This window comes from Oncorhynchus mykiss, chromosome 11 (assembly GCF_057628025.1).
Source record: "Oncorhynchus mykiss isolate SJ-2025 chromosome 11, ASM5762802v1, whole genome shotgun sequence".
Classification (NCBI taxonomy): Eukaryota; Metazoa; Chordata; class Actinopteri; order Salmoniformes; family Salmonidae; genus Oncorhynchus; species Oncorhynchus mykiss.
The window spans coordinates 26315523-26343222 of NC_143032.1; the positions used below are offsets into that span (position 1 = coordinate 26315523).

The 27700-nt window shown below is 41.6% G+C and overlaps 1 protein-coding gene across 4 annotated transcripts in view; it reads left to right on the forward strand.

The window, feature by feature from the left end:
• LOC110535542 (partitioning defective 3 homolog) overlaps window positions 1-27700 on the forward strand; it is a 546846-nt gene that overhangs the window by 238504 nt on the left and 280642 nt on the right. For all 4 annotated transcript variants that reach the window (XM_036935238.2, XM_036935240.2, XM_090189781.1 and 1 more), the window contains 3 exons: window positions 16177-16286; window positions 17107-17190; window positions 26531-26656. In XM_036935238.2, coding sequence (XP_036791133.2) covers window positions 16177-16286; window positions 17107-17190; window positions 26531-26656 — 320 coding nt within the window. The remainder of the gene's footprint in view (window positions 1-16176; window positions 16287-17106; window positions 17191-26530; window positions 26657-27700) is intronic.

Below are 27700 nucleotides of genomic sequence, written 5' to 3' on the forward strand. Positions count from 1 at the left end.
ACCAAGCAACAGCAACACAGAGTCAGACATGGAAGTACTGTAAAACAAGGAAGTCGATATGTTATTACCCTTATTTGTATGAAATGTGTTTAGAGTGTACGTTGAATCAAAGAAGAGATTGACAACCGGACTAGGAGAAGCAATATTAGCGTTATTTCTTTTCCATTAAATCAGTCTAAAAGCAAGGATTCTACTGCTCACTTCTAGTTATATTGCATACTGGAGGCCTACTGCTGAAAAGCCTTCAGAGTATTCTGCCTAGTCATAGTATGAAAGAGAGTCAAATATTTTAAGGCAAGCCTGTCTGGTCTGCTCAAAGGACATTTACAAATGGAGCTGACTTTGTCCAGGCAGCTATTGTTGACAGTCCGTAGAAATTACAGTAGCTACGCTCTCAAAAACTTTGCAGTACATCAAATTGCTCATTTAAGGGCAGACACAAAAAGTTCCTTTAGAGAGCCACTTTGACATTAAGTAGTGTCTCTCTGTAGTTCCAAGCTGAATAATCATCACCTGGAGGCAATTAAGCAGTCAAAACCAGGAAAGAAAAAGGACATGCTGCAGTGCAGTGCACAAATGGTATGCACCCTATTTTCTTTATAGTGCACTACCCTATGGGGCCTGGTCAAAAGTAGTGCACTATCATGGTAATAGGGTGCCATTTGGGACAGAACCATGCAGTCCAACTTCCACAATGCAAATGCACTATTTGAGAGCTAATAAGAGCCATATTCTGCCACGCCTATTAGGCTAACCGGTTAAGCACCATTTATTTCCCTGCCAGGGTTTGCAGTGGGGCAAAAGATGGACTTTAGGTGATTGACAGGATCCGATTTCCCTCAGTGCTGAATAATTCAACACTATTTATTTGATTTCCCTTTTCTTTCTCTCTCTCCACTCCCTCTCTCTCTCACACACCTTTTTACACTCTCTCTTCTCTCTCTTCTTTTCGCTCCTCTCTCTTTTATGTTTCGTTCGTTTCCCTTCCCTGTGCTCCAATGATTCCACACTGGCACAATGAGGTCCAGTGTCACAATGAGCTTTTCACACTGTTTTATTGGTTCCCGTTAGAGGGCCACAGATTTTAAATTGCTGTAGGAATGTAACATGGCTCTAGCCTGCAGTAAACATCTCAAGCCCAGGGAGTGTGGGTGTGGGCGTGCTTGTGTGGAAGGGCCAGGCAGGAAGGTCCATTCTCCATTTAAAGCAAAGAGCCACATTTAATTTGCATCAATGGGAAACAAAAGCGGGTGGCGGTTGAATGGGGGCAATGGGATGTTTTTTATGTGACACTGAGAAAGGAGAGCAAGAAGGAGAGAGCGATGAAAAATGTCCTTTGTGTGACGACACAAATTCACAGCCAGGGTGCTGGCTGTGTTCTCTTGTCCTCTTTTGTCTTGTGGTTAGCTCCAGCTGGCTTGGCCTGGTCTCCACTGGCCTATAGCATGCAGGTGAGCCCACTGAGGCTTAAGCCAGTGTCTGTGGATACTGGATACTTTTTTCATTACCTTTTTAGATGGAGAAATGCATTCATACAATACGATTTAGGTAGGTTGGTCACATTTAGTTGAAATATCTTGGATATAAGTGGCTCATTAAAAAAAAAAACAGCATTGCGATAGATTCATTGTCTCGCCACTGTGCTTTTCTCCTTCTGACATTTCTTCCGTCTTACATATACAGTTTTTGTGTGTGTGTGTGTGTGTGTGTGTGTGTGTGTGTGTGTGTGTAGACCTTGTTGTTATGCATTAAAATGTGCTCAGTTATTCCCTAAATATATTCAGGATTTCCACTAGAACCAATCTGCTTTCTCCTTCCATTAGGCTTGCCATGGATAAGGCCTGAGAGGTTGCGGTGCTGTCTTGAATTGTAGGCGACATGAATCTGACTTGACGTTTTTGCATGATTGGTCTAAAAGTAAGCAGATAGCTCAGTAAACTAGTATTTCATTGGCAAAGAGTATACAGGATGTTAATATGTTTACCTAAATAGACACAATGGTTGTTGCTTTTCTATACTGAACAAAAATATTGCAACATCCAACAATTTCAAAGGTTTTAGTGAGGTATACTTCATAGAAGGAAATCAGTCAATTGAAATAGATCAATTAGGCCCTATTCTATGGATTTCACATGACTGGGCAGCGGCGCAGCCATGGGTGGTCCTGGGAGGGCATCAGCTCATCCACTTGGGAGCCAGGTCCACCCACTGGGGAGCCAGGTCCACCCACTGGGGAGCCAGGTCCACCCATTGAGTAACCAGGTCCACCCACTGGGGAACCAGATTCACCCACTGGGGAGCCAGGTCCACCCACTTGGGAACGAGGTCCACCCACTGGGGGGCCAGGCCCAGCCAATGTATTTTATTTATTTGATTTAACCTTTATTTAACAAGGTAAGCCAGTTAAGAACTAATTCTAATTTACAATGACGGCATACCAAAAGGCAAAAGGCCTCCTGCGGGGACGTGGGCTGGGATGCATCTTTTTTTAAATATAGGACAACACACACATCACGACAAGAGTGACATCCAAACACTACATAAAGAGAGACCTAAGACGACAACATAGCAGGGCAACAACATATAAAAAACACAGCATGCTAGCAACACAACATGACAACAACATGGTAGCAATGCAATATGGCAGCAGCACAACACAGTAGCAGCATAAAACAGGGTACAAACATTATTGGGCACAGACAACAGCACAAATGGCAAGAAGGTAGAGACAACAATACATCAGAGAGGACAAGTAATCAAAATTAGTTTGAGGACTTTATTACAGACAGAAAGGCTCCTTATAGGACACATTACTACACTCTATGCTCTTCTGTAAACTGGTCATCTCTGTATACCCGTCTCAAGACCAACTAATTTATGCTTATTTATAAAACCCTCTTAGGCTTCACTCCCCCCTGAGATAGCTACTGCAGCCCTCATCCTCCACATACAACCCCCGTTCTGCCAGTCACATTCTGTTAAAGGTCCCCAAAGCGCACACATCCCTGGGTCGCTCCTCTTTTCAGTTCGCTGCAGCTAGCGACTGGAACGAGCTGCAACAAACACTCAAACTGGATAGTAATAATAATAATATTCCTCATCATCCCCCTCCTCAGACGATCCCGCAGGTGAAGAAGCCTGAAGTGGAGGTCCTGGGCTGGCATGGTTACACGTCATCTCCAGTTGGACGTACTGCCAAATAATGTAAAATGACGTTGGAGGTCGCTTATCGTAGAGAAAATAATATAAAATTATCAGGCAACAGCTCTGGTTGACATTCCTGCAGTCAGCATGTCAATTACACACTCCCTCAAAACTTGAGACATCTGTTGCCTTGTGTTGTGTAACAAAAATGTACATTTTAGAGTGGCCTTTTATTGAACCCAGCACAAGGTGCACCTGTGTAATTATCATGCTGTTTATAATCAGCTTATTGATATGCCACACCTGCCCAGGTGGATGGATTAGCTTGGCAAAGGAGAAATTCTCACTGACAGGGATGTAAACAAATTTGTGAACCAAATTTTTGAGAAAGCTTTTTGTTTTATTTCAGCTCATAAAAAAATGGGACCAGCACTTTACATGTTGCATTTATATTTTAGTTCACTGTGTGGATATATATATATATATATATATATATACAGTGGGGAGAACAAGTATTTGATACACTGCCGATTTTGCAGGTTTTCCTACTTACAAATCATGTAGAGGTCTGTAATTTTTAGCATAGGTACACTTCAACTGTGAGAGACGGAATCTAAAACAAAAAAACAGAAAATCACATTGTATAATTTTTAAGTAATTAATTTGCATTTGTAAGTAGGAAAACCTGCAAAATCGGCAGTGTATCAAATACTTGTTCTCCCCACTGTGTGTGTGTGTGTATATATATATATATCTATATATATATATATATATATATTCCCTCTCAAGAACATTTGTTTGCAGATACTGATTTGAACTCAAATTCACTCCTTTCCCCCCTCACCTCCAGATAGTCCCCCAGTCCTATTTGTCCTGGAAGAAGAGTAGTCAAACAGTGCGTCCGCTGGGACCTCATTTCATTACCGGTCCTCTCTGAGTCCACTTCATTTACCCACCCATAGAGCGAGGACACAACCAAATGAATCCCGACCCCCAGAATCTCAGACTCCAGCAATTAAAAATAAATGAACGAAGCGCCACTCTCCGCTCAGCACCTCCTCCCACCATCTTGAAAATGAAGCTCTCAGGGCAACACAGCAAACAAAAGTTAATCTGAGGAATAGACTGGCTCCTCGGTAATGACTATCTCTAGTGTGTACTCTGCTCCTGTTCAGTCATTCATAGGACCACATCAATCATCCTCCTTCAGACTTACCTCTTTGAGGTGTCTATGATGAGGTCTGCACAGGAAACAACCTGTAGCATACTAATGGCGAGACATGGTGTGTCTCTGCTCTCTGCTTTAGATACTGGTTGACTCCCTGCAGGGATGGGATCAATTCCATTTCATTTCAATTAGAATTGGAATTTCTAGGGTGTGTCCCGAGTTGCGCCCTCTTTCTTTTTTAGTGCATTACGTTTGACCAGGGCTCACATGAGATACCGTGGAATAGGTATATTTAGTTACAGTTCAGCTGTTTGAACCTTGAGTGTCCTCTATCTGTTTTACACGTCATTGAAATACTGACATACATGTATGTCTCTGTGTCAGTCTGACGGTATCTAACGGGAGAGACGCTCACTGACCTTCACAGACACTCTGAGAGATGGATTAGATGTTCAGAGCAGAGAAGACGAGACTGTCCTGGCCCCTAATCAGCTCAAAATGATGATTAATCTGCTAAAATTACCACAGAGCTCAGTTCAAGTGAAAAGATCCACAGAGTTCAGTTCGTGTAGAGCTCAGTTATTACTTTAGACTTGAGTTAATGCTTATTGTAAACTGGATGGTTCGAGCCTGGAATGCTGATTGGCTGTCAGTCAGGGTCTATCAGGACCTTATACCACAGGTATGACAAGACATTTATTTAGACTCTTCTAATGACGTTGTTAACCAGTTAAAAATAGCATTAAGGCACCTCAAGGGTTTATGGTCGGTATACTATGGCTAAGGGCGTTGCATCGTGCCTAATAACAGCCCTTAGCCATAGTATACTGACCATATACCACAAACCCCTGAGGTGCCTTATTGTTTAAATGTACCACATGTTAATGCTCAGTTCATGACCAAGCCTCACACTCATCCATTCAGCTCCACAGTTCACGCTCAACCTAGAGATTGAGTTGGGACACAAACACACCTCACCTTGCTTAATCAAGTAAGGGACAGAGTGCATCCCAAATGGCAAATCCCTATGTAGTGCACTACTTTTGACCAGGGCCCATAGGGCAAAGTGTGCCATTTGGTACATAGCCTCAGACGCTAGAGAAAAGGATACTATCCTTCTAAAAGTTGTTGTTCCTTGACCATAAGGCCAAGTTGAGGATATGCCACAGATATGTTGATTGCAAAACAACTTGACCTCCTCAAAACCCAGTCAAATGTGAGACTGTACAAAAGCCCATTTTCCTTCCCATGTCACCCATCCCTCAGAGCTAACTGCCATTATCCCAAATTAGACCCCCAAAACATCTCTGTGATTAGATTGGATGTGACTGTTGCTCCCCTGTCATTAACCCCTCTTCCCTCAGAGTTGTCAGGTCATTTGAATCAGCCATCTTAACTACCCTATTAACGCAGCCAATGCATCAACCCGTCCCGAGTCATCAGACAGTTTTAGACTGTTATTTACATTTATGTTGGGTTTAAGGAAGGTTAAAAAGGCAGAAGCCAGAGATAACATCATTATGTGGACACTGAGACGGTCCTGATAATGTAATTCACGTTGCCATTCACTTTTTCTCTGTGGCGGTAATGGTGGGCGAGTATGAAGGCATAAACCATACTGTCTATGAGCGTATCAGACAGTTATCATCAATGTATGATTATTTCCACATGTGATAATACTACATGTGCATATCAGATGATTCGTTGTGTGGAAGAACAACTAAGATCTCAACAAGAGGAGAGCCACGTGCAATTTCCATTAATGTCAAGTGGTTAGTCAGGCAAGGGAAAGACATGCAGCCCTTGCAATTACTAAGGCCTCTCAATAAAGCCACACCATTGACAACTCTTCAGAGAACCAAGAAAAGTGTGTAAATCCTTAATGCAAAAATAGGATTAACCCATTTCATTAATTTGCTGAGAGCTGAAGTCAAAGTCATACCCAACAGGAGAGGCCCAGGGCGGACGCAGAACACTTGCATTGCTACAATAGTAGGTCTCCAATACAACTCTAATGTACAGCAGCTATATTCTGTCTAGCACAGCATCTACTGAGGAAATTATTAGATTCTGATTCTGCAGAGAGAGCTTCACACACACACACACACACACACACACACACACACACACACACACACACACACACACGGGAAAGAAATGACAGTAGAGTAACCCTGTGTAGGCCGGCTGTCCGTGTCTCTGCCGATGGGGAGAAACACAGGCTGACTCTCTGATGAGGACGTGTTCTCCTCTCTGATTCTGACTCAGAACCCATGGGCTCAGAACTGTTCAAAGCAGACGACTGACTCCCCGTTCCCAAGTAGGGATTAATGTACTATTCCTTTTGATAAACGATATCTAAGATACAGTATAGATTCATTATAACACTATTCCTTTTGAGAAACGATATCCAAGATGAGAGTAAAACAAGACGAACAAGTACTTTATCGGAGTAACGGATAAGTTTGTTTCGCTGTGGCCGCTGTGTTTTTTCTATGCTGTCTTTTTGATCTCGCTGACCAAAGCACGACGTTCTTAATCATCAGTCCAGGAAAAGAGGCTTCAGCCAATCAGGGGGCAGCAGAGATGCCAACAGGGATGCAGGAATCAGCTACCCATAATGCAGTTAGGAAACACACCAAGCTCCATTACTGGCTAATGAAATCTATTTTCCTGGCACTGAATCTCAGATGTCGTAAACTTCACATTCGCCCCCAGTTCTATTTCTAGTCGAGTTGATGTAGTTTTCTCCCCTTTTAATCAACAAAGACATCAAACCTTTAAATCTCCCTGTCTGCCTTTGGTTTTAAGACACACCGCTAATAGGGTATAAAAGTTTGCATTCTGTATGACGTGGATTTACTTTAAGCAAATTAAAGCCCAAACAGGTTCTTAATGCTATTAAGCAAATTAAATCAGAGATGTGAGCCTACCTGGGTCACATTTGTCCACATCAGTCTGAAAGGGTGTGTTGTGTGTTGCAGACAAGACTGGCATTTGGAGAACTGGACCGGAGGGGATAGTTTGTTTCTTCCTTCTTCTCTGTCAATGAATTGCATCTGTGTTACAGTACATCATCTGCCAACCAGGATTTCATATGAGTCCAGGCAGATCTATCAATGACACGGCTTCCCTCTGCTCTGGGCTGCTGTATCGTTAAATGGAACATTAATTCAATTAGGGACAGCTAATTATAAGGGCTTAAATCAATCACTGAGTCAATAACAAAATCTCAAGCGGACGGAGACTCAAATGTTCGAGCCCTCATCAATAACAGTCAGGTTAGGAAGGAATGCTCTATGGTTAGACCCAGAGCTTTAAAAGGATATGAATTATTGAAATCCACAATTCTCTTTTGTCCAGGGAGGGCAGTCTTACATGATCTATATGGTCACTCTGGTTGAAAATAACTGAACTCGTACAATAAGACCTTTGTTACAATGAGACCACTCAAATTTGGTCTATATACTGTAGTTTTATTTATATAAACTTAGAAAAAAAAGAAACGTCCCTTTTTCAGGACCCTGTCTTTCAAAGAAAATTCATAAAAATCTAAATAACTTCACAGATCTTCATTGTAAAGCGTTTAAACACTGTTTCCCATGCTTGTTCAATGAACCCTAAACATTTAATGAACATGCACCTGTGGAACGGTCGTTAAGACACTAACAGCTTATAGACGGTAGGCAATTAAGGTTACAGTTGTGAATACTTAGGACACTAAAGAGGCCTTTCTCCTGACTCTGAAAAACACCAAAAGAAAGATGCCCAGTTTCCCTGCTCCTTTGCTTGAACGTGCCTTAGGAATGTTGTAAGGCAGGTCCTCACCAGACATCAACGGCAACAATGTTGCCTATGGGCACAAACCCACCATTGCTGGACCAGACAGGACTGGCAAAAACTGCTCTTCACTGACGAGTCGCGGTTTTCTCTCACCAGGGGTGATGGTCGGATTTGCGTTTATCGTCGAAGGAATGAGCGTTACACCGAGGCCTGCACTCTGGAGCAGGATCGATTTGGAGGTGGAGGATCCGTCATGGTCTGGGGTGGTATGTCACAGCATCATCGGACTGAGCTTGTTGTCATTGCAGGTAGTCTCGATGCTGTGCGTTACAGGGAAGACATCCTCCTCCCTCATGTGGTGCCCTTCCTGCAGGCTCATCCTGACATGACCCTCCAGCATGACAATGCCACAAGCCATACTGCTCGTTCTGTGCGTGATTTCCTGCAAGACAGGAATGTCAGTGTTCTGCCATGGCCAGAGAAGAGCCCGGATCTCAATCCCATTGAGCACGTCTGGGACCTGTTGGATGGGAGGACGAGGGCCATTGCCCCCAGAAATGTCCGGGAACTTGCAGGTGCCTTGGTGGAAGGGTGGGGTAACATCTCACAGCAAGAACTGGCAAATCTGCTGCAGTCCATGAGGAGGAGATGCACTGCTGTACTTAATGCAGCTGGTGGCCACACCAGATACCGACTGTTACTTTTGATTTTGAACCCCCCCTTTGTTCAGGGACACATTATTCCATTTACAGTGCCTTGCGAAAGTATTCGGCCCCCTTGAACTTTGCGACCTTTTGCCACATTTCAGGCTTCAAACATAAAGATATAAAACTGTATTTTTTTGTGAAGAATCAACAACAAGTGGGACACAATCATGAAGTGGAACGACATTTATTGGATATTTCAAACTTTTTTAACAAATCAAAAACTGAAAAATTGGGCGTGCAAAATTATTCAGCCCCCTTAAGTTAATACTTTGTTGCGCCACCTTTTGTTGCGATTACAGCTGTAAGTCGCTTGGGGTATGTCTCTATCAGTTTTGCACATCGAGAGACTGACATTTTTTCCCATTCCTCCTTGCAAAACAGCTCGAGCTCAGTGAGGTTGGATGGAGAGCATTTGTGAACAGCAGTTTTCAGTTCTTTCCACAGATTCTCGATTGGATTCAGGTCTGGACTTTGACTTGGCCATTCTAACACCTGGATATGTTTATTTTTGAACCATTCCATTGTAGATTTTGCTTTATGTTTTGGATCATTGTCTTGTTGGAAGACAAATCTCCGTCCCAGTCTCAGGTCTTTTGCAGACTCCATCAGGTTTTCTTCCAGAATGGTCCTGTATTTGGCTCCATCCATCTTCCCATCAATTTTAACCATCTTCCCTGTCCCTGCTGAAGAAAAGCAGGCCCAAACCATGATGCTGCCACCACCATGTTTGACAGTGGGGATGGTGTGTTGCTTTTACGCCAAACACAACGTTTTGCATTGTTGCCAAAAAGTTCAATTTTGGTTTCATCTGACCAGAGCACCTTCTTCCACATGTTTGGTGTGTCTCCCAGGTGGCTTGTGGCAAACTTTAAACAACAATTTTTATGGATATCTTTAAGAAATGTCTTTCTTCTTGCCACTCTTCCATAAAGGCCAGATTTGTGCAATATACGACTGATTGTTGTCCTATGGACAGAGTCTCCCACCTCAGCTGTAGATCTCTGCAGTTCATCCAGAGTGATCATGGGCCTCTTGGCTGCATCTCTGATCAGTCTTCTCCTTGTAAGAGCTGAAAGTTTAGAGGGACGGCCAGGTCTTGGTAGATTTGCAGTGGTCTGATACTCCTTCCATTTCAATATTATCGCTTGCACAGTGCTCCTTGGGATGTTTAAAGCTTGGGAAATCTTTTTGTATCCAAATCCGGCTTTAAACTTCTTCACAACAGTATCTCGGACCTGCCTGGTGTGTTCCTTGTTCTTCATGATGCTCTCTGCGCTTTTAACGGACCTCTGAGACTATCACAGAGCAGGTGCATTTATACGGAGACTTGATTACACACAGGTGGATTGTATTTATCATCATTAGTCATTTAGGTCAACATTGGATCATTCAGAGATCCTCACTGAACTTCTGGAGAGAGTTTGCTGCACTGAAAGTAAAGGGGCTGAATAATTTTGCACGGCCAATTTTTCAGTTTTTGATTTGTTAAAAAAGTTTGAAATATCCAATAAATGTCGTTCCACTTCATGATTGTGTCCCACTTGTTGTTGATTCTTCACAAAAAAATACAGTTTTATATCTTTATGTTTGAAGCCTGAAATGTGGCAAAAGGTCGCAAAGTTCAAAGGGGCCGAATACTTTCGCAAGGCACTGTATGTTAGTCACATGTCTGTGGAACTTGTTCAGTTTATGTCTCAGTTTTTGAATCTTGTTATGTTCATTACAAATATTTACACATGTTAAGTTTGCTGAAAATAAACGCAGTTGACAGTGAGAGGACTTTTTTTTCCCCAGAGTTTATTTGTTTATGCTATTTTGATATTGAATACTGCACTGTTGGGTAGGGCTTGCAAGTTAAACATTTCACTGCACTTGTGCACGTGACAAATTAAACTTGAATGACAGTTGGAAAAATAATTGTTGACAGGATCTGTTTAAGAGTGAATCCCAGTCATTTGAGTCACGATTCAGCAGTGTAGTCAAGGTTTTAATGTAGGGTGTTGGTTCAGGAAGTGATTTGAAGTTAAAATTCTGAAATGTAATGTTTATTTTCAGTTTATTGAGAAATCATTGAAAATACTGTAGATGCCATTATTTCAGTTATTTCATTTTTATTAAACTTCAATTGGATTTTACCCTGATTTAAAGGCTTTAGGAAGCCTTTACTGACGGTATCTCTTTACTGTAGTTATACTGTAGTTGTCCTTGCATTATGGTGACTAGAGAAGCAATGTCCACTCTGTCATGTTATGCCAGACATGGTGCCAGTATGGTCTCATTTGTCTCTGTCTCTTGGACTGCACTGTAACCACATTAGCTCTATCATGTAATGAGGATGCAATTATTGGCCTTGACCTTTGTGAATGAGAGGAAAGCCTCCCTCCACCCTTCCTTCACCCTCTTCCCCTTCCTCATTTCAACATCATAATATGGATTTCTTTTCACACGTCAAAGTGTTTGTTACACTTGGCCATTCCAGTGTTTCTTTTTGGCCATTCCAGTGTTTCTTTTTGGCCATTCCAGTGTTTTTTTTTTGGCTATCCCAGTGTTTCTTATTGGTCATTCCAGTATTTCTTATTGGCCATCCCAGTGTTTCTTATTGGCCATCCCAGTGTTTCTTATTGGCCATTCCAGTGTTTCTTATTGGCCATTCCAGTATTTCTTATTGGCCATTCCAGTGTTTCTTATTGGCCATTCCAGTATTTCTTATTGGCCATTCCAGTGTTTCTGATTGGCCATCCCAGTGTTTCTTATTGGCCATTCCAGTGTTTCTTATTGGCCATTCCAGTATTTCTTATTGGCCATTCCAGTATTTCTTATTGGCCATTCCAGTGTTTCTTATTGGCCATTCCAGTATTTCTTATTGGCCATTCCAGTGTTTCTGATTGGCCATCCCAGTGTTTCTTATTGGCCATTCCAGTGTTTCTTATTGGCCATTCCAGTATTTCTTATTGGCCATTCCAGTGTTTCTGATTGGCCATCCCAGTGTTTCTTATTGGCCATTCCAGTATTTCTTATTGGCCATTCCAGTGTTTCTGATTGGCCATTCCAGTATTTCTTATTGGCCATCCCAGTGTTTCTTATTGGTCATTCCAGTGTTTCTTTTTGGCCATTCCAGTGTTTCTTTTTGGTCATTCCAGTGTTTTTTTTTGGCCATTCCAGTGTTTTTTTTTGGCCATCCCAGTGTTTCTTATTGGCCATTCCAGTGTTTCTTTTTGGCCATTCCAGTATTTCTTATTGGCCATTCCAGTGTTTCTTTTTGGCCATTCCAGTGTTTCTTTTTGGCCATTCCAGTGTTTCTTTTTGGTCATTCCAGTGTTTCTTATTGGCCATTCCAGTGTTTCTTATTGGCCATTCCAGTGTTTCTTTTTGGGCATTCCAGTGTTTCTTATTGGTCATTCCAGTGTTTCTTTTTGGGCATTCCAGTGTTTCTTTTTGGCCATTCCAGTGTTTCTTATTGGCCATCCCAGTGTTTCTTATTGGCCATTCCAGTATTTATTTTTGGCCATCCCAGTGTTTCTTATTGGCCATTCCAGTGTTTCTTATTGGCCATTCCAGTATTTCGTTTTGGCCATTCCAGTGTTTCCTTCAGGATGGGATCTGATGGAAGGTTACTCGACACACACCCTTACCACCAACCCTCCAGCGAGCAGACAATGTATGTGCACCCATGCGTCAATGTGTTTGTTTCGGGGTCAATCCGTGACCCAGCAGGTAGCTAGTCCTGCATCCAGCAGCCCTATCCCGTGTCCTCCTTATTCCCCCTGTCCACTCTCTCACCACTCAATCTGTGAAAGGAAACGGCACTCTGCACTTTACAGTCCCTCCCTCTACTCCCTCCCCGTCTGACTGCCAAGCCAAGTTTCATATCTGCTTCAATAATCTAATGCACTGGCTGTCTAACCGCCAGGCTCCTAACGCTGTGCTTCCTATCATTGTTGGAGAGGCAGTTGGCTCTGACCCAGCCCCATGCCCGCACAGCACACAGCCATCCCAGCCCCATGTGTTGAGAGATGTGCTCTCAGGCCCCTTCACTCCACCATGTCTGACTCTGCACAACATAGATAGGACCTAAAGTGAGGTGCAGAGAGAGGTGAAACGCTGCAGAGCTACTTCCCCTCTGATCAGGAAGGAAGGCATTGTCCGGCCAACTATAGTCAGGGGAATGAGATGGAGAGAGAGATTGAATTTAAAAATAGCTTTATTGGCCCTGTAGTTACATCGTTAAAGGCACAAGCTTTACTTCATTGTAACGGAACTAAAAAGTTAAAACCAAGCCCCCTCCTCGTCCACTATACATAGAACCCACCTGAGAGAGAAGGAGAGAGATAGATAGCTAGTGGCTCACCTCTCCTGTCACTAAATGCTTAGTACTGGCAATGAGACAGAGAGCGAGACAGATGGACAATAGAGCAGGGCTGGCAGCCAGTGTAAGGCTCTTTCTGCCCTTGGTGACAAGAAGAGAGTGACACCCACTGCTTCTGAGTCACTCAATCAATCAGTCCATCAGGGATGTCAGTCACCAGTTATCCCTCAAGGGACTACTATATCTATCTTACTATATCTCTCTCTCGCTTGCTCTCTCGTTCTTTCACTCTCTCTTTTGTATTTCTCTCTCCCTCACTCCCTCCACATGAAAAAAATACTAGACTTGACTACAGCACTTACTATATAATTATGTAGTAAACTGTAGTATATTGTAGAGTGTTATACTACACACTGTAGTATCCCTCGATCATGTGTAGTACTTACTATAGAATGCTGTAGTATACTATAGTAAATACTACAGCATTACCAACTTTTGTTTCTTAAGTACTACATGAATGTCCGCAAAAACAGTGCAGTCCCCTAAAAGTTAATGATATACTCTGCCCATTCCCCTCCCCCATACCCCGTATCCCAATTTGTGCCACTCATAAGTGAGAAACATATATGCCAAGTATAAATCATAATTATATTGTATTCTCTACAGGTTTTAGTTCAGAGCAGAAGCTCTGAACTATCTGTTCAGACCCCAGTCATACCTGCCTACCTACAGGTAGGCTATGGAAAACCTGCTCTTTACAATTTCTCCAGTAGGTTTCTTCGAGGAGACAGCCTCCGCTTCTATGTCAAAGATAATACAACAGAAACACTAGTAAATACTACAATCATTTATGCAAAAAAATATTAGTCTGCCAAAACACAATAAATACCACAGCATGCTACAGTAAATACTACAGTATACCACAATCTGCAAAAATGCTACATTAATTTAGTATATACTTGTTTTCTTTTAATTCAGTAATTATTCTGTAGTTAAATGTAAATAATAGTTTTTACTGTCGTGTTTTTGATAACTTTAGTCCAGTGAATACTACAGTAAAGTCTTCAAAAACATTACAGTGAATACTATTCTATTTATACCATAGTGTAGTACTTTTTTCATGTGGGTATCTTGCTACCTATCTCTGTTGTGAACCATGGATAGAAACCTCTCCTCACCTCTGTGTACCAATGAGCTCTAAACACTGATACCTCGCTCTCTCCTCTACTCCTCGTCTCCTCCAGTCATCCACTCCACTCCTCCACCTCTACCGCTTAGCTCAGCCTCAGCTCGACAGGTCTCCCTTTCCACTGAATAGAGATTCTCGGGAGCAGAGATGCATTCATGTCATACAAAATTGTCACTCAACAAACAGCCAGACTTGTCACCGAGAGCAACTGTTATGGGAGTTAATTACTTGTCAGTGTCAGTAATGATAAATGTGAATCACCACCTCTTCCTCGGCTTCAACCCAGCCATCTAAACCCTATTGTCAAAGGCAACAAGCAAAGAGCACTCCGCCATTCGTCTTCCCCTGCATACATGCTCTATGCAAATTATCTGCCTTTTTTTTAATTTATTTTTTTAACTCTGTATTTTTTAAATATTTTTCCCTTTCTCCCCCTCAGTATTCCACTTTTGGAGATCTGATTGTATTTATTTTTCTATTATCACATGCTTCCTTCCCTTCTTTTCCCTTCACCTCCACCATTATGTTATCCTTCAGTCCTCTGTTTATAGTTTATGTAAGCCTTCCACGGGTTGCCAGGTATCCTTGGGTTGCCAGGTCCGTTGAGGTCCCACTGTACAGTATGCCAGTATCCCCCTTGTTTTCCAATAGAAAGCATATGAATAAAAGCAAGGAGGCACATGGGACCTGTCATGACGCATAATTAAAAACAACAGAGCCGGGGCCTTGCATTGGGGACAAAGGTGATTGACTCATTTTTATAGAAACACCTAATAGAGGATACAGCAGCTGCTTGGCAGCAGGATTCTGTCGGTATTCTGATTAAATTGTCATGACCCCATGTCAGTCTCTCTTCACCTTCGGAAATGTATAAATAAGAATACGAGTCTCCCGACGGGCCCCAGTACCCCCTCTAAACCCCTCCCGTGTCGCAGGGGTTCACAGTTTGAAAAGGCTGAATGCATTTCCATAAAAAGAGAATGAGAGAGCGAACAGAGCGGTTATTTAGATGTGCTTGACATTTCAGCGAGGAGGGAAGGTGTAGGGGTGGGGCAGTAGGCATATTAATATCAGAGGCTAACAAACCATTTCAGGTCTTCTCCCTCTCTGCTAAGTGTCTAGACATACTAACCCCACCCCCCAGAATGTCATCATTATAACAAAGAATCACCACATACCTTCTTGATCGAAATATCACCATTACACCTACCGTATGAATCAGCTGTGGATGAATGTTTGTTTTGTTTTGGTACTACCACTGTAAAGACACTACATTGTTATCTACGTGCATCATGAATACTGTGAATGTATCTCTTTAATACAGTATAAGAACTTCCTATTTCTCACAGAGGATGCTAAGGTCCCCAGCCGTCTGATATTGAGTATGTCTGTAAACAGGGAGACAGAGAGGTATAATGGCTAATGGCCCTGGCTGAAGAACAGGGAGAAGGGTAAATGAAATGGAGAGAGAGAGAGAAAGTGAAAGAAACAAATGGCCTGTGTCTCATCCTCCCGTCGCTTTATCAGATTACTGTAAGAACCTGGCAAACCGCTACCTCCTCCCATCCCCCCCATCCACATTGATTGAGTATGAGTAATCGATTACGGCCACTTCAGTGTTGCTTGGCTGTCCTCTGTCGGATGTTGCGGAGAGAGAGCGAGAGAGAGCCCCAACGCTAAAACAGAGACCATTACTCTCCTTCTCCTGTAATTGGATTAAAAAGAAGGGAGGAAAGAAGAGATGAGATGCAGAGACGCAGACGGTAGGACAGCTTAGGTCACCGCCAGTATAGTCTTTGATGTTCCCTGTCACCTTGTTCTCTCTCTCTCTCGCTTTCTCTCTCTCTTTCTCTCACACTCACTCTTTATGTCTGTCTAGGAGGAGGAGGAGGAAGAGGAGAGGGTGAAGCAGGAAGAGAGGAATGGGAGAATAGAGCCGGTGGGGAGAGCCGACTCCTGTGTGGAACACTCCCCAACGTTATCTCTGAAGTAAGTGCATTACACACCACCGTCCTCCTGGTAGGAATGGACTCACCCAACTCTCTCTCTTCCTGTAATATAACCACTTCTTATGACAGGCATACACCATATAGACTCACTCATCTCAGTACTCCATAACATTGTCGTGTCCATGAATCAGATGTTCTATACTCAATATATACACCATTATTACATAGTTACAGATTCATTGTCCAAAACCACCTTACACTCAGTGCATGTCTCCACCATCAGTGTTACCACCATCATCATCATAGTCATGTGATTTTCCATGTATTATTTAACTATTATTAATGTGACTCCCTCGTACGCCTTCGCAGCTTTATTTGCAGGGCTGAAGCATCCCTCCACATTTCCAATTCATCGGGGCTAGTTTTACTGCAGAGCCCACAAAGACCTGATCTTAATCACTTAATTGGAGTCTCCATTTGGGTCTTTAATCGACCTCTGGTTCCTCAGCCTGACTGTATAATGGATGGCTTCATGAGAGAAGAGGCATAGCTGAGCCAAAGCCAATCTCTATAGGGCTCTTATCCCAAATGGCACCCTATTTCCTATAATATTCACAATGGGCCTTGGTCAAAAGTAGTGCGCTACAAAGGGAACAGAGTGTCATTTGGGACTGGACCAGTGAGTGACTGCAGTAGCATCTCCCTAGCTGCTAGATATAGGCTCCATTCCCAGACCTGTCATGTTATCCTGTTGTTTTGTGTTATTCTCAATTTTTTCTGTTTCTGTTTTTATTTCACACATGCGTTCCTCCCTCCCACCGTCCCTCTCACCCACTGCCTCATCCATCATTGTCCCACAGTGACATGCTAAAGCTGGTAGAGGTGTCCAATGTCGGCGGGCCTCTGGGGATCCACGTTGTGCCTTTCAGTGCCACGGACAGAAGGTAAAACTGACTGCTGATCGAGGATCAGGCCCCACCTGCCCATATAACAGTATTCATTGTGATCTGAAATGAAAAACTGGTCCTAGATCAGCACTCCTACTCTGAGAAGCTAGACTTATTAGGGCCCAACTTCCCTGTCCCAGTATGAAAAGACTACAGTACTCCTACTAGGCTAGCCCCTTGTCCCGATCTGTCCGCTGCATCCTTTTGTTCAGTTTGACGCCTCTGAAATTGCTCTCTCTCTGTCTCTCTCCGTCTCTCTCTCTCTCTCTCCTTCTCTCTCTCTCCGTCTCTCTCTCTCTCTCTCCGTCTCTCTCTCTCTCTCTCTCTCTCCGTCTCTCTCTCTCTATCTCTCTCTCTCTCTCTCTCTCTCTCCCCATCTCTCTCTCTCTCTCTCTCTCTCACTCTCTCTGTCTCTCTCTCTGTCCGTTCTCTCACCCGATCTCTCTCCAGCTCTGTCGCTCACGGCTGTCATTGTGAGTGACTGTGATGTCTCTTGGCCTCTTTTTAAAAATCTTTCTTCTTCCTTTTGTGTTTTCAATTTCTGAAACACTTGTCCCTTACCAATGTGAGTGCTATTTTACAGCTCCAAGGAGACAATGAACATAGAAAAGGAAAGGATGAAAGTGGAAAGCGGTTTGTTCTTGACTGGAGGCTGTATAGTCTGTGTTCTACACCTTCCTTTTATTCTGAGTTCTATGTTACGAGTTCTATCCACGGGCCACAATGGACTTCAGACGTCCTCTGGTTTGAAGGTGACTTTTTGGGGGAGAAATAAATCCTTCTAGCGACTATGTCTATTTTGGCGTTTGACCCTCCTCGGTGAAGAATAGTGATGACAAGAGCATGATGCTGAATATATCAGAGTATATAGTTATTCACAATCAGCAGGAACTGGCCAATACAATCACAACTAAAAGTGAATGCATAACATGGGTCCTTCATGTACACCAATGGATTGGCACAGTGCACACCCCCAAAGTCACGGTAACATGAACATGTGTCCCAAATGGCCAGTACGGCTAAAAGTAGTGCACTATATAGGGCATAGGGTGCCATTTGGGACACCATCACACAGTGGAAGAAACACAAAGGAAAGAGGTGAAAATACTGATGAAAGAAATGATATGGGATATCATGTGGGACTCTGTCATTGAAGGTTGCTGTTGTCATTTCATTAAGATAACTCACTCAGGACTTTGATTCTATTGCCGTTCCTGAGAAACTAGCATGATGTTGTTGAACTAGAAATAGGCTTGACCTTTGAGAATAGAGCATCGGATTCTTACAGTATACTGCCTTAGCTTTGGCTCAGAAAAGAAAGAGCGAAAGATGAAATATCGATATTAGATATTGTAAATATAATAAACAATATGATTGAATGACTTTAAACGTCAATGATTTTGATATTGGATAAAGCCTCCTGACAAACTAGCTTAAACTGTTTGTTTTCTGCTTCAAAGTGGTCTATTGATTTTGGCCTTTAGAAATGGCCACTGTCTATCACTGTTGCAACATATTATTCCGTATGGTCCCATGCATACTGTTTCCTCATCAGCTCCTTCAATTATGTCCCAAACTAGATAACGTGACAGAGACTGGTTAGTCAGATGATGTTAATGGACTGCTCAGCTCTTCCTCCAGGACATCAGGCGTGAGCTGCCGAGGGCTGTCTCATTACCGTCCAGACGAGCAGGGTCAGACTTCCGGCCCAGACGGAACACTCAAAGTGTCTGCTGTCACAGCGCTGCTAGCACAGCAGCCACTGGTTCTTTGCAGCTGCAGGGGAGAGAGGGACTTGGATAGGGGAGAGACACACTCTCTCTCTCTCTCTCTCTCTCTCTCTCTCTCTCTCTCTCTCTCCCTCTCTCTCTCTCTCGCGCAGATGCGCCACCGCCACCATTTCAATAATGAGATCTCCTTCTGTGACCACTGTGAACTGTAAACAAGACGCAGACATAATTGCGCTGCGTAAATGGATCCTGATTGCATTATTATTCAATTAAAGTCAGTAGATGGGAACAGGTGGTCTCTGTCGCTCAGTCTCCTCTGCTCAACTCCTCAACTCTCTCCCAATCAACAGGCAAAGTGTCTGCGTTAGGAGCAGATGAAAGGAGGGACTCTCTAACAGACTTGCCTGTAGAGTTGTAAAATTCTGATAACTTTTCCCAGATTTTCCAGAAATCGTGGCTGAAATAGGGAATAATCAGGACGTCTGGGAATTACTGAAAGTAAATGTACTGGTGGAAGACTCAATACATCCTAAATAATGCCTACTAGTTTGAAAGGAGTGAGTGATGAGCATCTTAGCAAATGTCCAGTAGCACATGAGACAGACAAAATGTGAAAGTGTGCTAATGCATTTATCATTAAGAATGAGGGCACCTTTATTAATGGTGATCAAATCACTAAAAAGCCCAATTGTATGCCCAATCATGAGACACTGTACTGAATACAGATGACTAATCAGCATCAGCTCCATCTGGGTTCATTATAAAGCCCTTGAACTCCAGTAAAACACTGATCTAAGATCAGTTGCTACACTAGATAGGCTGCATCTCAAATGCTTCCCTATGGGCCCTGGTTAAAAGTAGTCCATTATAAAGGTGCCTTTTTGGATGCATCCATTGTCTTGCTTCCACACCACCTAGCTAGTCTATAATGACTCTATGGTCCTCTCCCCACCACTCTATCAGCCAATTTATGAAGCCTCAGCCTGCTTAGTCTGCTCGTCGGCGGTGTGAGTGGACAAAGGCCTTTTGTACCACATAATTCTGACTTAGTAATGTGCCATTTACCCCCATTGAGGAGAGAGATGAGTTTGTGGTGGTGAGTGAGCATGCCCATGTTATACAGCCAATTAAACTAATGAACTGAGGCGGCTGGTGGCCGCAGCGTGCCCCTTTCGGCTGAAACGCTAAACAGCTCCGTGAATTTAGCCTCGCTCGCCTGGAAGATAATTACTTATTTTTTTTCTTTGCGATTTACCGGGTTGTTGTTTCTGTTTACGTATCTAATAAAGTACTGAGAAAATAGTATGTTTTTCACCTCCTGCTGTCCCTGTCTACTTATGTAACCCCCCCCCCCCCTCTTTCCCTATCAGAAATCCCATCCAAAATGTCAATCAGAAATAAATCCCACTTAATATTCCATCTCTTTTCACTCCCTAAAGAAGTTTTTTACCTTACTTGAGTCTCAGGAGCCTTATGGTCTTAAGACTTCCCATCAGAAGTGGCAACAACAGTCTGAGTGCAGACAGTACACCTGCAGCTTCTCCTGGTCCTTTGAAACAGGAGTTATGGTTTTGCTGTCTGTGCGTCTACCAGATCTCTTTACACGTCTGTGGTAGCCCGGTGATCTGGAGGGCGAGAGAGAGTTAAAACCCCAAGCTGCTTTCTGATGTATTTATTTACTGCATCAGGGTTTGAAGGTAAAGGTTGTGGAGCTTGGAGGGGATTGCTGAGATGGCTGTGTGTGTGTGTGTGTGTGTGTGTGTGTGTGCGTGTGTGTGTGTGTGTGTGTGTGTGTGTGTGTGTGTGTGTGTGTGCGTGTGTGTGCGTGCGTGCGTGCGCGTGTATTTATAACAATGCTGCCTGCTCACTTTTTAAGCCCTGGCTAAGCGAAGGTAGACGACAGACAGACAGCGGAGCGTCACTGAAGCTATAAGACCTTCACTAGTCTGGAGACCAGGATTAGCACTTAGATGTCCTTCCCAGGGAGAAGGGAAGGGGACAGCTCAATATTACACACCACCGCATTTCTGGGAAGAGAGAACATAGTATATGTCAACCTGCCACATCCTGGCTAAAGTTTTGTGATTTAGTTTTGGTGTCACTAATCTCATCTGATTTATGATATTGATTTGGAGATACTGATATTGATTTGGAGATTATGAATATCCCTTGACAAAGTTACTATGCAGTGGTTCTACAGTAATAGTTACTATTCAGTGTTTCTACAGTAATAGTTACTATTCAGTGTTTCTACAGTAATAGTTACTATTCAGTGTTTCTACAGTAATAGGTACTATTCAGTGTTTCTACAGTCAGTGGTTCTACAGTAATAGTTACTATTCAGTGTTTCTACAGTAATAGTTACTATTCAGTGTTTCTACAGTAATAGGTACTATTCAGTGTTTCTACAGTAAGTGGTTCTACAGTAATAGTTACTATTCAGTGTTTCTACAGTAATAGGTACTATTCAGTGTTTCTACAGTCAGTGGTTCTACAGTAATAGTTACTATTCAGTGTTTCTACAGTAATAGGTACTATTCAGTGTTTCTACAGTCAGTGGTTCTACAGTAATAGTTACTATTCAGTGTTTCTACAGTAATAGTTACTATTCAGTGTTTCTACAGTAATAGGTACTATTCAGTGTTTCTACAGTAATAGGTACTATTCAGTGTTTCTACAGTAATAGGTACTATTCAGTGTTTCTACAGTAAGTGGTTCTACAGTAATAGTTACTATTCAGTGTTTCTACAGTAATAGGTAATATTCAGTGTTTCTACAGTAATATATACTAGTCAGTGTTTCTACAGTAATTGTTACTATGCAGTGGTTCTACAGTAATAGTTACTATTCAGTGTTTGTACAGTAATAGGTACTATGCAGTGTTTCTACAGTAATATGTACTACTCAGTGTTTCTCCGGTAATAGTTACTAGTCAGTTTTTCTACAGTAATATATCCTATGCCGTGTTTCTACAGTAATATTTAATATTCAGTGTTTCTACAGTAATATTAACAATTCGCTACACCCACAATAAAATCTGCTAAACACGTGTGTGGCCAATAAAATTTAATTTAAACTAATTTAATAGTTACTAGTCAGTGGTTCAACAGTAATAGTTACTAGTCAGTGGTTCTACAGTAATAGTTACTAGTCAGTGTTTCTACAGTAATAGTTACTATTCCGTGTGTCTACAGTAATATTTAGCAATTCGCTACACCTGCAATAAAATCTGCTAAACACGCATATGTGACCAATAAAACTTAATTTAATTTAATAGTTACTATTCAGTGTTTCTACAGTAATATATACTAGTCAGTGTTTCTACAGTAATAGTTACTAGTCAGTGGTTCTACAGTAATAGCTATTAGTCCGTGTTTCTACAGTAACAGTTACTATTGTGTTTCTACAGTAATATTTAGCAATTCGCTACACACGCAATAACATCTGCTAAACATGTGTATGTGAGCAATAAAATTTAATTAAATTAAATTTAATAGTTATTATTCAGTGTTTCTACAGTAATAGTTTCTTGTCAGTGTTTCTATTGTAATATTTACTAGTCAGTGGTTCTACAGTAATAGTTACTAGTCTGTTTTTACAGTAATAGTTACTAGTCTGTTTTTACAGTAATAGTTACTAGTCAGTGTTTCTACAGTAATAGTTACTAGTCAGTGGTTCTACAGTAATAGTTACTAGTCGGTGGTTATAATAGTTACTAGTCAGTGGTTCTAACGTACTAGTTACTAGTCGGTGGTTATAATAGTTACTAGTCAGTGGTTCTACAGTAATAGTTACTAGTCGGTGGTTATAATAGTTACTAGTCAGTGGTTCTAACGTACTAGTTACTAGTCGGTGGTTATAATAGTTACTAGTCAGTGGTTCTACAGTAATAGTTACTAGTCTGTTTTTACAGTAATAGTTACTAGTCTGTTTTTACAGTAATAGTTACTAGTCAGTGTTTCTACAGTAATAGTTACTAGTCAGTGGTTCTACAGTAATAGTTACTAGTCGGTGGTTATAATAGTTACTAGTCAGTGGTTCTAACGTACTAGTTACTAGTCGGTGGTTATAATAGTTACTAGTCAGTGGTTCTACAGTAATAGTTACTAGTCGGTGGTTATAATAGTTACTAGTCAGTGGTTCTAACGTACTAGTTACTAGTCGGTGGTTATAATAGTTACTAGTCAGTGGTTCTACAGTAATAGTTACTAGTCGGTGGTTATAATAGTTACTAGTCAGTGGTTCTACAGTAATAGTTACTAGTCGGTGGTTATAATAGTTACTAGTCAGTGGTTATAATAGTTACTAGTCAGTGGTTCTACAGTAATAGTTACTAGTCGGTGGTTATAATAGTTACTAGTCGGTGGTTATAATAGTTACTAGTCAGTGGTTATAATAGTTACTAGTCAGTGGTTATAATAGTTACTAGTCAGTGGTTATAATAGTTACTAGTCAGTGGTTCTACAGTAATAGTTACTAGTCGGTGGTTATAATAGTTACTAGTCAGTGGTTCTAACGTACTAGTTACTAGTCGGTGGTTATAATAGTTACTAGTCAGTGGTTCTACAGTAATAGTTACTAGTCGGTGGTTATAATAGTTACTAGTCAGTGGTTCTACAGTAATAGTTACTAGTCGGTGGTTATAATAGTTACTAGTCAGTGGTTATAATAGTTACTAGTCAGTGGTTCTACAGTAATAGTTACTAGTCGGTGGTTATAATAGTTACTAGTCGGTGGTTATAATAGTTACTAGTCAGTGGTTATAATAGTTACTAGTCAGTGGTTATAATAGTTACTAGTCAGTGGTTCTACAGTAATAATTACTAGTCGGTGGTTATAATAGTTACTAGTCAGTGGTTCTACAGTAATAGTTACTAGTCAGTGGTTATAATAGTTACTAGTCAGTGGTTCTACAGTAATAGTTACTAGTCGGTGGTTATAATAGTTACTAGTCAGTGGTTCTACAGTAATAGTTACTAGTCGGTGGTTATAATAGTTACTAGTCAGTGGTTATAATAGTTACTAGTCAGTGGTTCTACAGTAATAGTTACTAGTCAGTGGTTCTACAGTAATAGTTACTAGTCGGTGGTTATAATAGTTACTAGTCAGTGGTTATAATAGTTACTAGTCAGTGGTTCTACAGTAATAGTTACTAGTCGGTGGTTATAATAGTTACTAGTCGGTGGTTCTACAATCCTGCGCTGCTTTAGCTAAGTTTTCATGTCATCGGGTAACGGGTTCAGATTAAACACATGAATAAAGGAAAAAATACCTCATTGGCTGCTTATTACAGAAGGGAGGAAATCAAACTTCACACTTATTATTCTTGGCGTGAATTCACACTTCATCCTAACATACACCCTTCAACCTTTATGAACTACACCCGATGACATGAAAACTTAGCTAACGCAGGATTGCCTTCCCTCCAAAAGTGTGTTGCTACAATAAGGATCCCCGTTACAACAGTATTAGCTACGTAGTTCCGCTTGTATTATCATTTCCCCCGCACAGCGGACACGTAAACAATTCAAACGAAAGACAACGACTTAACCTGTAAGTCTAACTGTCAGTTACATTCGTTACCTGTCAGTGGTTCTACACTAATAGTTTCTAGTCAGTGGTTCTAATAGTAACTAGTCAGTGGTTCTACAGTATTAGTTACTTATCAGTGGTTCTACAGTATTTAAAAAAAATATATATTTATTTTATTTCACCTTTATTTAACCAGGTAGGCTAGTTGAGAACAAGTTCTCATTTGCAACTGCGACCTGGCCAAGATAAAGCATAGCAGTGTGAACAGACAACACAGAGTTACACATGGAGTAAACAATTAACAAGTCAATAACACAGTAGAAAAAAAGAGAGTCTATATACATTGTGTGCAAAAGGCATGAGAAGGTAGGCGAATAATTACAATTTTGCAGATTAACACTGGAGTGATAAATGATCAGATGGTCATGTACAGGTAGAGGTATTGGTGTGCAAAAGAGCAGAAAAGTAAATAAATATAAACAGTATGGGGATGAGGTAGGTAAAATTGGGTGGGCTATTTACCGATAGACTATGTACAGCTGCAGTGATCGGTTAGCTGCTCAGATAGCAGATGTTTGAAGTTGGTGAGGGAGATAAAAGTCTCCAACTTCAGCGATTTTTGCTATTCGTTCCAGTCACAGGCAGCAGAGAACTGGAACGAAAGGCGGCCAAATGAGGTGTTGGCTTTAGGGATGATCAGTGAGATACACCTGCTGGAGCGTGTGCTACGGGTGGGTGTTGCCATCGTGACCAGTGAACTGAGATAAGGTGGAGCTTTACCTAGCATGGACTTGTAGATGACCTGGAGCCAGTGGGTCTGGCGACGAATATGTAGCGAGGGCCAGCTGACTAGAGCATACAGGTCGCAATGGTGGGTGGTATAAGGTGCTTTAGTAACAAAACGGATGGCTCTGTGATAAACTGCATCCAGTTTGCTGAGTAGAGTATTGTAAGCTATTTTGTAGATGACATCGCCGAATCTAGGATCGGTAGGTTAGTCAGTTTTACTAGGGTAAGTTTGGCGGCATGAGTGAAGGAGGCTTTGTTGCGGAATAGAAAGCCGATTCTAGATTTGATTTTAGATTGGAGATGTTTGATATGAGTCTGGAAGGAGAGTTTACAGTCTAGCCAGACACCTAGGTACTTATAGATGTCCACATATTCTAGGTCGGAACCATCCAGGGTGGTGATGCTAGTCGGGCGTGCGGGTGCAGGCAGCGAACGGTTGAAAAGCATGCATTTGGTTTTACTAGCGTTTAAGAGCAGTTGGAGGCCACGGAAGGAGTGTTGAATGGCATTGAAGCTCGTTTGGAGGTTAGATAGCACAGTGTCCAAGGTTAATAGTTACTAGTCAGTGGTTCTAATAGTAACTAGTCAGTGGTTCTACAGTATTAGTTACCTATCAGTGGTTCTACAGTAATAGTTACTAGTCAGTTGTTCTACAGTATTCGTTACCTGTCAGTGGTTCTACAGTAATAGTTACTAGTCAGTGGTTCTAATAGTAACTAGTCAGTGGTTCTACAGTATTAGTTACCTATCAGTGGTTCTACAGTAATGGCATGTTCTATGCATGTCTTCACAACCCGTCTTTTTACATTCCATTACTTAGGGGCGGCAGGGTAGCCTAGTGGTTAGAGCGTTGGACTAGTAACCGGGAGGTTGCAAGTTCAAACCCCTGAGCTGACAAGGTGAAAATCTGTCGTTCTGCCCTTGAACAGGCAGTTAATCCCACTGTTCCTAGGCCGTCATTGAAAATAAGAATTTGTTCTTAACTGATTTGCCTAGTTAAATAAAGGTAAAATAAATAAATATCGCTGTCTCTTTTGACTTTTCTTTACATGACAATCTTTCTAATGAATTCCCTAATCTCAATTAAATGGATGCAGAGGACAATTCCTAGTTGTGTGGGTTAAATGAATAAGAATTGTTGCGTGAAAAGTCTTGCGCCTGGTGTGTGTGAAGTGTGTGTACTGTAATGTGTGGTTTGACCTGGTCTGTAGAGTGTGTTATATGTGTGTGTGGAGTAAGTTCAAAGTCTGTAAGGTGTGTGTGTAACGTGTGTACCATTGTTCCAGGACCCTTGGGTTGTTAGTGAAGCGTCTGGAGCGCGGCGGCAAGGCGGAGCAGGAAGGTCTGTTCCAGGAGAACGACTGTGTCGTCAAGATTAATAACGGGGATCTGAGGAACATCCGATTTGAACAGTAAGCCCCCCCCCCCCCCCGACTTCGCCTCTGTCTTGACCTTAGGTTTAAGAAAGTGATCTTTCATAAGCTTTTTACTCTCTGCCTCTGTCTCTTCCTTTCTCTCTCCAAAATGTACAGTAATACATTGTATTTAAGCATTATGAGTCAGATACAGACTATTTGAAATGTGAGAGTTGTGCCCTCAGTGATTCTCCATAAAGTCCTTATGGTGACCTATAGTTATTGATAAGAGCCTCTACCCCTCTGACCTTACCAACCTTAATACAGTGGGGCAAAAAAGTATTTAGTCAGCCACCAATTGTGCAAGTTCTCCCACTTAAAAAGATGAGAGAGGCCTGTAATTTTTATCATAGGTACACTTCAACTATGACAGACAATATGAGAAAAAAAATACAGAAACTCACATTGTAGGATTTTTAATGAATTTATTAGCAAATTATAGTGGAAAATAAGTATTTGGTCACCTACAAACAAGCAAGATTTCTGTCTCTCACAGACCTGTAACTTCTTCTTTAAGAGGCTCCTCTGTCCTCCATTCGTTACCTGTACCAAATTCAAGCTACAGAATTGAACTACAGAACTACAGAATTGTAAATATTTAACATTCTTGAAAATACATATGCAATATGTCAGAATAAAGCTTAACCTGTTGCGAGGAGCAATCCCGTATCCGGGAGCGTAATTATAGCCTCAAGCTCATTACCATAACGCAACGTTAACTATTCATGAAAATCACAAATGAAATGAAATAAATATATTAGCTCACAAGCTTAGCCTTTTGTTAACAACACTGTCATCTCAGATTTTCAAAAAATGCTTTTCAACCATAGCTACACAAGCATTTGTGTAAGAGTATTGATAGCTAGCATAGCATTAAGCCTAACATTTTCACAAAAACAAGAAAAGCATTCAAATAAAATAATTTACCTTTGAAGGACTTCGGATGTTTTCAATGAGGAGACTCTCAGTTAGATAGCAAATGTTCAGTTTTTCCAAAAAGATTATTTGTGTAGGAGAAATCGCTCAGTTTTGTTCATCACG